This window comes from Ricinus communis, chromosome 5, assembly GCF_019578655.1.
Source record: "Ricinus communis isolate WT05 ecotype wild-type chromosome 5, ASM1957865v1, whole genome shotgun sequence".
Taxonomy (NCBI): domain Eukaryota; kingdom Viridiplantae; phylum Streptophyta; class Magnoliopsida; order Malpighiales; family Euphorbiaceae; genus Ricinus; species Ricinus communis.
Genome location: NC_063260.1, coordinates 673,597 through 686,106, shown reverse-complemented (window position 1 = coordinate 686,106; position 12,510 = coordinate 673,597). Strand labels below are relative to the sequence as shown.

The 12,510-nt window shown below is 27.6% G+C and overlaps 1 protein-coding gene across 1 annotated transcript; it reads left to right on the top strand.

The window, feature by feature from the left end:
• The first annotated feature begins 9,050 nt into the window (after positions 1–9,050).
• On the top strand, positions 9,051–10,818 carry LOC8273435 (GATA transcription factor 5). The gene is made up of 3 exons (XM_002521454.4): positions 9,051–9,260; positions 9,385–9,736; positions 9,840–10,818. The coding sequence occupies exons 1-3, from the start codon at positions 9,154–9,156 to the stop codon at positions 10,575–10,577; spliced, it is 1,197 nt and encodes a 398-aa protein (XP_002521500.2). The 5' UTR covers positions 9,051–9,153; the 3' UTR covers positions 10,578–10,818.
• The last annotated feature ends 1,692 nt before the right edge of the window (positions 10,819–12,510 follow it).

Genomic DNA, 12,510 nt, shown 5'->3' with positions numbered 1-12,510 from the left:
AATTGACTTTTTTTCTTATTACTGGTTCAATTTTCAGTTTAAAAAAGAAATAAAAAAACAGAAGTAATGCAGTTAATTTATTTTAAAGATACAATTTGATTATTTGAACCGGGCTCATCTGATACTTGAAATTGAATTAGAGTAACCGACTCTATACAATAATAAAATTAAATTAAAACTGGATTAACTTCACTCAATAAATTAACACCTTCCAGGCAATTACGATTGAACCGCCATTTAGCGATCAGATGTGAAGTATACTTGAGACCAAAAGATATCCTACCGGCCACTCCTCTTTCTGTTCTTTTCCTTTTTTTTTTTTTTTTTTTCATCTGCCACCGGTTATTTTTAAATCTGCTATAAAATTCTTTTTTATTTATTAGTTTTAATAAATAAATTTTAATATTTTTTTAAAAATTTCATGGTCTTCTATTATGGAAATTATAAATATAATTATATTTGAATTTTATAGTTATCCATTACAACGATATTGAGTTCTCCCTCTATAAAAGTAATAAAAAAAAAAATTAAATCCGACATTCAAACAATCGGACTTATCAAAAAATATCTATAAGATTAATATGTAGCTCAGTAGTACTGAGTGGAGCGTTCTTTTTGTAAAATTATAATTTATTACTTCATCAGCACTGTTGATAATTTGATATTTATTTTTATCTTTTATATTAAGATAAACTTATTAATTTTCTTTAATGGAATATCCATATTTCTTTTCAAAAAATAAGATTTCAACCACCATCTTAAAAAGCTACATTTTTTCTAAAAAAAATATATTTAATATACAAAGACAACTTTTTTACTTTTTAAATTTTTGACACATTTCAATTATTAATTTAAACTATAATATTATTTGAGTTTAACTCTTTTATATATATATATATATATATATATTTTTTGATAAACCCTAAAAATCATATAGAGTTTAACTTCTCTATAGTCATATGAATATTAAATTTTTGAATTTTAATATGTAATTTTTTAAATAAAATAATATAAACAAGAGATAAAATACAATGAATATCTTATTATGTTATACAAATAAATTGATAAGATAAAATAATACTATAATAAAATAAAATATAATAAAATATATATTAAATTAAATATATAAATATTCTTATTTAGAGAAATATTTTTTAAAACAAGATTGGAAAAAAATTATAATTTATTATAACAAAAAGTTTATTCATATTTATAATTGGTCCAATTATAACTATAAATTTTTATTATTATATAAAAATTATTTCTATATAGAATACTACTGTAGACAGATTTTAATGTAAATTAAGAGAATGAAAGAATGAAAATAAAAATTAAAAAACATCATAGATTAAGAAAAAGCAAAATACATAACCAAATTATAATTATTAAAAGGGTTGAGCAATAAAAGAAAAAAGATGGCTAATACCACACAAAATTCAATGTTTGGGTTCCCTTCCCAAGATACAAACTTGCCCTTTACTATTATTATTATTTTGGTTTGCATTTTCCTGAAACTCAATTATCATGGTCCCATGTTGTTGTTTCTTCATGCCCGTCACGTGACTTCCCCCTTGGCATCAGCATTTATCCTTCAATACGATCAGTCTTTAATAGCATTTTGTTAAAGGTGCGTGCATTACATGAAGACGATTAAACTACAAGTAATTTAATAATAATTATTTAATATCTCGAGTTGGATTATTAAATATATAGTTGTATTAAAATTTTTAAATAATATTTTATTATTTATAAAATTTTATTTGATATCTTCTAAATATATTCTAGATTAATTCTAAATATATGTATATTAGAAAAGATAATCATATTTATATAAAAAATAAATGCTCTTACCACTTTATATAAAGTTATATTACATATTATTTTATGTATTATATTAAACTCAACTGTGCATTTTGATTTAAAATAAATTATTCTTAAGCTAAAAAAGAACTAATTAATTTAATTTAATATATCTCAAGTTTTAACTCCAAATGGTAATCTAATGATCTATTTTATCAACCACATGACATCTAGTAACTCTAACGTTGCTTCTTAAAATAGTTTTTATATTTTATATTTAATTTTTATGAATAGTATTCAGTAATAAATTATAAATTATAAATTATAAAATGAATATCTTATTATATTTTTGGACTGACTAAATATAAATTAATTAAATTGCACATAATAAAACTAACAAGTAGAGGGTTAGGTGGCAAACCTTTAATATTAAAATAAAGTTCAATAAAAACTTGACATTTCCGAAGAGACTGTTTAGTGTGGATAGTTGTGGACTTGCAATTACTTCTAGGAAAATTGGAGGAGCAACAAAATCCATATATTATGTTATCCGAATGAATTAGGGCATGGGCATACACTACTAGGTTGTGCCAAGTTTTATTGGCTCGATTAGTTTTTAATCCAATACTTGAAAAATTAGACCTTTATTTATTGATTCAATCTTAATTTCAGTCCTTTTTTTAATTTTCTAACGAATTATTTTGTGTGATCGATTAGGTTGTAATCATGTTAAGGATGAATATGTATTAGATAAACTAAATTTTTTTATATTCATCATTGTTTTTCTAATTAATTAATTAGATATGTTTCATAGATCAAGATTAATATTTAGCAATGCATTATAAATATCTAAATATATATATATATAAAGTTAATATGATTTGACTCGAGACCGGTCTTTCTCTATGTAGTTTAATTCTTTTTGTTATCTTATATATCCTTTATAGTTATAAAGTATGGATTTCAATGTCAATTCTATATGAAAAAAAGAAGAAGATTATCTTTGTTCTTAACATAATGCCGTTGACATGTTAAGAAGATATATAAAAACCAGTTCATAAATTCCATCAACCTTAGCTAAGGATTTAGGTAGTAATGCATATCCAGAAACAATAGGATAAACTTTTACAGCCTATTACATTGAGTAATTACTCATTTGTTAATAACTCGTTATTTCTATATGATTTTCACTATATTCGGTGATTATTTCATTTATCTCGTAAGTAAAATGTCCGATAGTATCGAAATGTAATAATCCTCGTACGAGATATATAAATCTAAATATCACAACTTATAGAACCACCAAATTAATAATTATCTATAAACAAATGGGTATATAGTCTAAATTTAATCAATATACAATCTCTATTAAACATTCACTATAATTCGTTCCAAATTAATATTTTCTCATAAACCATCTTCGATTTACATAAGTTAATTGTATAGTAAAGAACGCATATTATGAAAACATGCCAATATAAGAATGATGATTTATATAGATCAAGCAAAAAATCAAAACATCTTTAAGCATATACTAACATTCTCCCACTTACTGATGAACCAATTATTATCCTAGTTTTAAGCTATGTTCTTTTTTACTTTCTATGTAAATAAACTTGGGATTAGGCTACTTTTAGTGAATGACCCTTGATTCAATTCCATATTTACAAGGATAGATGGATACCCATTCCCCATATAGCTTCATGGTCTCTTTTTTTTATAACTTTACCGAAGAATTGTTTGGTTTCTCATTTGCTTAATATTGACGGCTCTTATAATATGGGTTTAATCAACTCTCATTTCTTATCTTTTGAGGCTAAATGATTTGAAGGATGCCTGAACCAAGTTTTGCTGGTCGTGATCAGAGTATCTTGGCATTTTGATAGAGTATGGTCTTCATTCGGTAAAGAGTACTAATATGGTAGGTAGTCTTGCTGATTCGTCAGTGCTAGAAAGTCATTAAATGGTGGATCAATATTGTTGGAAATTTGCATAGCACTTATCTATTGCTCCTAAAATTCTCATTTTTTCTGTGGCAGCTTTGCATGAACTTACTTCCTATAAAAGTAAATTTACTTGCACACCATCTCTCTCTCTCTCTTTAACGTCTACTTACATGTAGGGTGATAAGCTAGTTTTAACGGGGTGTGCATCGGTTGATTCGATTTTCAAACTGAACTCAACCGAAATAAACCAAATTAAATTAATATAAAAATTACAAATCAAAAATCAAACCAAAATCTTACATAACCGAATTGAATGAAATAATGACAACTTTAATTTTTAGAAGTATAATGTGATTCTATTTAATACTGATACTTAAAAATGTTGTTAGAAGCAAGTATTAGCATGGCATCCAAAAAAATCAAATTCTGACTTAGCGGACTATTTTTGGATTTGTAATCGAGGAGAGTAATTTTAAAGAGAAAGACAACTCGATAAAGCTTTAATATGTCAAAAGAGCAAAATATAAACAAAGCGAGAAAAATAAAGGTAAATAAATACATCAAAGTTCAAAAATTCTAGTAAAAGAAGAAAAATACATTATACACCTCTTTGCCACTTTTATCAACAAGCTAAGGGGCTTATTTATGACTCTTTTTCCTCATAAGAAACTTCCTACTTCCCATACCAAATATTAGCCAGTTTCAGTTTTGTTTTAACAATAGAGATATTATCAAAAAATGGGACAATTCTATTCCTTTTCTTTTTTTTTTTTTCTCCTAAAAACTTTTCTTTGGAAATTTCACAAGATTCTGTACTTTCTGTTTCTTTCCTTACCTCTTTTCCCTTGTACCATTTTCTTCTACTATTATGTCCCTTTCAAATTCAAAGTACACAAATGCTCCATGGGCATTTTGGAAAACCTGCCTCTAGATGTTTGTTTTGTTGTTTGACATCCTCCAAATGTTTACAAACAGGTAAAATATAGCTAATTCTGAAGTGAAATGAAATGAGACCGACATTAAAAGATATATCATGACGCTCTTGAGATTCAATTTCATTTAGTAATCTTATAAAATACTATATTAGTTAATATGCTAAAAGACTATCAACATATTAATATTTTCTAAACATATAGATTTTTTTTTCGTGTTTAATATGTTATTAGTTCTCTCTTGAAATTTGATAAAATATATTAATAGGTCTTCGTTTTAGTAAATTTTATCAAATCTCATATTGTTATAGTGTATTTTTTAATATTGACTTTCACTCATACATTTTTATCTTATCAAGCAAGTCAATAACATGCAAGGGTATGTATGTGATTAATAAAACTAAATCTTTTCAGTAATCAAAATTTTTAGAATTTTTTAAATATAAACCCAACATATTGTATTATAAAACTAAATTTAACTAAAATAAAATAATATCAATTAGATTATGCTAAAAATAGTGGTTTTTAATTACCAAAAAGAGAAATAAAAGTTTCTCAGGTCTATGAGATTATATCAATTTGTTAAATGAGATTGAAGTAATAACTAATAACAAAAGAACCACGTAAAAACCTTCATCAACTTTTACTTGACATGTGATTGACGAAAGTGACAATAGTTGGACTCGAAAATAGGAAGAAGAAAGAATGAGAATAATAATTTTATTTAGAGAGATGATTTTACAAATAGTGGGGAAATTATATATATAAACATGTCCGCGCACGCACGGAAATTAAATATTTGAAACTCAGTTCATTTAAAAATAAAAAAGTTAATCAAGTGTAGGCTATATTTGTTAATTACTATCAATTACGAGTTTCCATCCACCGATTCGAAGATTCTTTTTAACAAGATTTTTTATAATAATATTTATGCATATTAAAGATGTGTAATTTAAAATGAATAGATGGTGCATATTTCCTTGTAAAAGGATCTCAAAATAAAGTACTATTTGAAAATTGGGGCAGTATTAATTTAATGACTAAAGTGTGGCTGAAATCAAAAGCTGGGATTAAAATTACCCAAATCATTTGCAAAAGAATTATAAAAGGAAAAAGAACAGAGAGGCTAATAAACTTTGAGGACTAAAAATATACGAAAATTGAAATAAAAACACAAATGTAAAAGTAAAATGCCATTAGAGTATTATATCATTCCTTATTCAACTTGCAAGAGAGGGAACCCAACAAATACCAAAATCATTTCAAAATTCAAAACTTTTTAAAACATTCTTTCCCAAAAGAATTTGGAAAAAATAAGATAAAAAGAATCTTCTAAAATTCAATTCGTGGACTAAGGTCACTTGTCAGTAAGTGCTCCAATCATAGTGCAACACGTTTTTCAAACGACTTGAAGGCGGCCGAAAACGACACATGGAGCCGGCTATCTTGTTCAAATTGTTTTTACCGGGTAAAAAACCGTCCGTTTTGGAAAATCTCGGATACGTATTCAACTTTGCACTACCAAAATAATATTCCGAAATTGTCCTTACGCTTTGGCCATTATTACGAAACTGCGCCAGAAGGTGCAGCCATTGAGGGCACGGAGTCACACAAGAGGCGTGGATTTTAATGGCAAAAGTCAGAGTGATAGTATATGCTATTGCTTTTTTAAAATAGAGCAAAGTCATTTATAAATATATTTTATATAAAAATTGATCCCTACATATGATTTTAATTTAAAGTAGTTATAAACAGATTTAAGCTCTATATTATAATAAAATTTATTTTTTTATATTTTATTTTAAAAATAATTTTTATATATTATAATATATTTTATTTTGACATAACATTATTTTTTATTTAATATGATAAAATATTAATATATTTTATTTTTAATTTTTATTATTTTATCAATACAATTAAATATTAAATCAAAAAATTATAATACTTAAATTTTTATTAAATTATAATTTTTTTATAATTATGGATTTTATTTGGTTTCAAACATATAATCACGAGAAATCATAATTTATATTAACATATAAATTAAGTTCAATAATAAAATAAATTTTAATATTAATTTTATTTGAAAAGTAAAAAATACAGTAAAAATAATTATTTAATATGAAGTGGATAATCTAAGTGTATATTTTAATTTTTCTCCTTTCTTTTTGATTGGTGTCATTGTAAGAGAGGAATCATTTCAGTTGGTAGTGATAAGGGGGACAAAAAGCTGGCCATGGGTCTTAATATTTGTATCACTTTTTTTCTTCACTCTCTTTGCTTAGAAGGCATGTCCTGTCCCAAAACTATGCTCATTATTATTATTGTAGAAGGATGGTGCACATTTTGTTTCTTCCTCTTCTTTGATTTATTTGTTTTTGGGTTGATTTAGGGTTGCTTCTTTTGCAATTTTTTTTTTCTAATCCCGGGCCCAATAGTCTCAGATTATCTAATATAATAATCAATTCTAATATTATTAAATGGTAGATCATGAATATAGATATAAGAATTTTGTATTACATTTGTTTTTATGAATAGAAATACTAAATATAAATCTTTTTATTGACTAATTTAATCTACATTCATGAATTCGGTGCGCTAATAGAATAATAGAAAAAAAAGGGTTAAAACTTTAAAATCTTTAAAGAATTCTTTTGTTGTTAATTATATCCTAAGAGTTTTAGAATTAATAATTAATGATTTAATTTGTCAAGAACGTATTAGATTCTGTCATTTAACTCTTTCATTCGAGTTGATTTAGGTACCATAAAAAAAAAAAATTTAATACCTTTAAATATAAGAATTATCTAAATATAACTATATAAATATTAATAAAAAATATATATATATAAAAAAAAAGAGCATGATAGTCAAGGAAAAACAAAAGGAGTGTATAAAGCATTATGGTGGTAAAGTTTGGAAGAAAAATTAAGAATAGAATGAGGATAAAAATAGTCAAAAGAGGATGGCCAAAAAAGAAAAAGAAAATTCTCAAAACCCATTTAAGAAAGAAAAGTAAGAGGTGTTTGTAAGTAAGCATAAAAATACATATGAAAGGTGGCGGTTTCCTAGGTGTTCACGAACACCAGTTTTCATAGGCCGGTTACCATCATATCTCCGCGTCAAACAGCTTTCTTCTGTTTTTCTTTTTTCTTTTTTATAAGTAAAAATGAAAAAAAAAAACTCTAAATAATAATTTATTTATTTATTATAATTTAGTAAAATTATATATAATTTATTATATTTAAGCTAGTGAGGTAAGATTAATTTACCCAATTCAACAAAAATAACTTACTTTTGGTGGTGTCTCCTAATACAGAAACATCAAACCATTTTGGATAGAGTTACAAGACAGAGTTTTATTTTAATTGTTTTGCTCAAATTTTAGCTTCATCTGAAAAATATGTTTTTTTTTTTTTTAATTATTTCAGCTAAACATAGTTATTAGCTTATTAATTATTTTTTTTTTAGAAAAAATCTTAATTTCAATAATAAAACAAAATAATTAACAAATTTTTTAAAACAATGAAAGAAACCATCTTAACTTTTTAACTCTATTGATGGATCAAAGTGCTTTGAAACTATTTTTCTATAAGCATATGTTTGATATTAGTAAAAATGAAAAAATACATCAAACTTTGTAGGGAGGATAGATGATGCTTATGCATACAAATAATTATCTACTTAATATATAGTTAATAAAATAATAAATTAAATTTAAACCTGATAATACTAAATGTAATAAGATAAATAGAAAAGTAAAAACAATTAAAGTCAAAATTTAAAATATTAATTATTATTATATCGATCCGATAATCAGATAAATAAATACAATATTAATCCATTAATAATATAATTAATACAATATGTTTATTATATTAAAAGATTAATATGTTGTATCTTTTTATATTAGGTAGTTTTATGATATATTATTATTTTTATTTAATATATTTCAAATAAAGAAGTCGGGTTTTCACGAAGTACAACTACGAATTTTTATTTTTTTGTTACTGCATCGATCATTATATATTATTTATTTAATAAATTTATAATTATGAGTTAGTATTTTTAAAACGATTAATTTACTGATTAACATACATTTTATTTATATTTCGATATAATAAATAATTTAGAATATTCATAATTAAAATATTAAAAAACGGTAGCACCGTAGGCAAGTAACTTAATAGTTAAACATAAAAAGCCAGCAAAAGAAACTGACTTTTGAACAGGCATCGTAAATTCAGTCAAAAACAATTTGCATAGTTAGTGATATCAATACGCGTTATCTACAGCAACGGTACTTCAAAAAACATATTAAAAGAATTATTATATATTTATAATACATATACATAAAATCTAGAAGAAGAGATAAATAAAAAAATAAAAAAATTAAAATTAAGAAAAGGGGAGGAAAAAAAAAGAAACGGGCACTTTTTGTATAGGCCACGGACGATTTGGTCTCTCATTGAATGCTTTACCAAACTACTCACCATTATCATCATCCTTTTATCTTCCATTCCCCCTCTGCAACCACTTCCTCCTCTTTTCTCTTTTATTGTCATCTGCTCCTCTTCAGGTATATTTATACTATAATATAGATGTATAAATTCTTTTTTTTCTTTTTTAAACATAGTTTTTGTTTTCAGAAACGTTTTTAAATTCTGTGTCTCCTGTGTTTCTTTCTTCCTGTTTTCTTTTAGGTGGGAAATAGAAATGGAATGCGTTGAAGGTGCTCTGAAAACAAGTTTTAGAAAGGAGTTGGGTTTCAAATTGAGCCCGCAAGCGTTTTTTGTTGATGATTTGTATGCGCTTAGTATGCAAAACGGCACCTCGTCTGATGACTTTATAGTGGACGAGCTTTTGGACTTCTCTAATGAGGAAGAAGCAGCGGTAGAAAGAGAGGATGAAGAAGAAGAAGAAGAACAACAACAACAGAAAGCATGCACGGCTGTTTCTGTCTCTCTTTCTCCTAACCAACAGCAAACCCAACGCCCTGAAGACGGTAAAATTAGCGACAGTACCTCCAATTTCGCCACGGAACTCTGCGTTCCGGTAAGTTTGTTTCATTTTGAAAGATGCCTAATGCTTAATTTCTTGGTTAATTGGTGTGGGTAAATTCTTTTTAAAAGTAAAAAGGTGGCATTTTTTTTTTCAGGCGGATGATTTGGCGAGTTTAGAATGGTTATCTCATTTTGTGGAGGATTCCAACTCGGAATATTCTACCCCTTTTCCGGCCGCCGGAATAGTTTCTCATGAAAATCATAAGGAAGAGAACGACAACAAGCCTTTCTATGTAACACAAAAACCGGTGGTTTTAACAGAGACCTTTTTTAAGACTCCAGTTCAAACCAAGGCTAGAAGCAAGCGTACTAGAACCGGAGTAAGAGTTTGGCCTCTCGGGTCACCTTCTCTAACTGAATCTTCTTCTTCTTCAAGTTATACTTCTTCTTCGTCGTCGTCTTCTTCGTCTTCTTCTTCTTCAAGTCCTTTAAGTCCTTACCTCATTTTCACTACCCAAGGAATGAGCCGTGAACTGACCGAACCGATATGTTATGAAAAAACGCCTATTAAAAAGCTGAAGAAAAGATTTTCCGGCGAGCCAGCCAGTGGTGGAGGCGGGTCTCAACCGCCTAGAAGGTGTAGCCATTGTGGTGTTCAAAAGACTCCACAATGGCGAACCGGTCCTCTCGGAGCCAAGACTCTTTGCAATGCTTGTGGAGTCCGGTTTAAGTCCGGTCGGCTCTTACCCGAATATAGACCGGCTTGTAGCCCGACTTTTTGCAGTGAATTACACTCGAACCATCATCGTAAAGTGCTGGAGATGAGGAAGAAAAAAGAGGTAGTGGTTCAGGTTGAACCCGGTTTGGTTCCGCCTGCAGTGTCCAGTTTTTGAAAAATCTAGAGTTTAGTTACAAAGCTAGACAGTGTATTAGCTAGATAGAGGATAGGTCGAACCGGTGACATTCAACCCGGTTCATTTAGGTTCGGGTTAGTGTACATTTCTTCTTTTTCTTTTTCCCCTCTCTTGGTGGGTAGGTTAGGTTTGCTAGTTACGTAGTCTCTAAATTAGGAAAAGACTTTTAATATTGTGATTCTCTCATTTTTACTAGCAAGTTTTTTATTTGATTCTTATAGTTTTTTTTTTTTTTTTTTTTTGCTAATCTCTTTAATTAAAAAGGAAAATTGATTCTTTTTTGGGGTCAAAATACAAATTACATCACTGCCAATTTCAAATTACCATAAATGTATTAATATAATTACTTCAAACCCCAACTATGTCAATGCGCAATAAATTTTTTGTAGCTATTTTTGGTATGATAGAGTATGGTTGAATGAGTAATAAATATAAAATATTTATAAAATTTAGAATACATACCATCCTTTTATTATTTTAATTATTTTTATCGTTTCTATATGCCGCAGTAATTTTTCTAACCGTATTTATCATTCATCTAATAATTGAGTGTAATATATTAATGAGAATGAGAAGGGAGAGCTTGTCTTCCGATACAAATTCGTTTAAAATATTATTATTTGAATTTATCTTAAATTTATTTAAAAATTTATCTGTATTGTTCGCGCTCATCTCACATCCGGTTAATCCGATAAAATTATATATAATATAATGAGAAAAATTGGAATTGGGATTTGATTAGAGGTAAGAATGGTGAAGAATTGGTGTGCTTTGGAAGTGTATACAGTAAGAATTGTTGTTAGATTGAGATTTGCTATCTAAGAACGTTAGAAAGCGAAGACACCTCATTTCCTTTGGCCGTTAGAAAGCAAAAACATCATGAAAAGTCTCTCTATTTATCTTCTTTGTAAGAAAGGGAAAGGAAAAGAGAGAAAAGATACATGTGGCGTGAGATATCCGCACTTCATAGAATCTCCATCGTTGGAATCATAATCGGACGGTTAATATTTCTTGCCCTCCTTTTTCTTTCTCTTGATGACGGTGCATAACGAGAGTACATGTCAGCTTCTGTTGGGGAGGGGCACTTAAATAAGGAATTTTCTTTTAAAATTTTTAATTTCTTTTATGCTGATTTGGACCACTCTTGGGTTGTACAAATGGTGCACTTGGAAACATTAAACAAGATATTGACTGTGATGTGAGCACTTTAAAGTCGTTAACTTTTTTTTTAATTATCAAAAGAGGAGACTGGCGAGTATGGCTTCTGATGTTTCCATCTTATTATTGAACCCTTTTCAATACATTAATAAATCACAAGTAGTTTAAATATTATATATTTTGTAATTTTTTTTTAATAGAAAACGATTTCATTAAGCTAAAGAAGAAGAGACATTACATGGTTAGCAATGAGGATCGCCAAGGAACTTAGCATAAAATACATCCAATATAAAGAAATAGAGCTACACTTAATGTCTTTTGCAATACAATCTGCCACTGAATTGACAGGACATTAAACAAAACTAAAGCTAATCTGATTAGTCAAGTTTGAGATATGCTTAATATGATTCATAATAGTCAAAATCTCCTATGTTTATGGCCTTTCGCCCTTGGATAGCTTTGATCACAACTTGAGAGTCAGATTCAATTACCACTGTTGATTACACATAAGTGTTGCCTAACTCATCGCCTCTCGCACTACTAGTGCTTCGGCAACGAGAGCAAACGAACATTCACTTATCATGCTCACTTGCTTTTAGTCCCGCCATTGCAGTCCCTACCTATGCATCAAAGATCAACTCGATTACTATTCTTGTCAAAAGTCCCATCATATTTAATCTTTAACCTGCTTCGCATGCTACCAAATTTCTTACTTCGATGCTATTTCTCTCAAGCAGAGACATAATAAATGTAT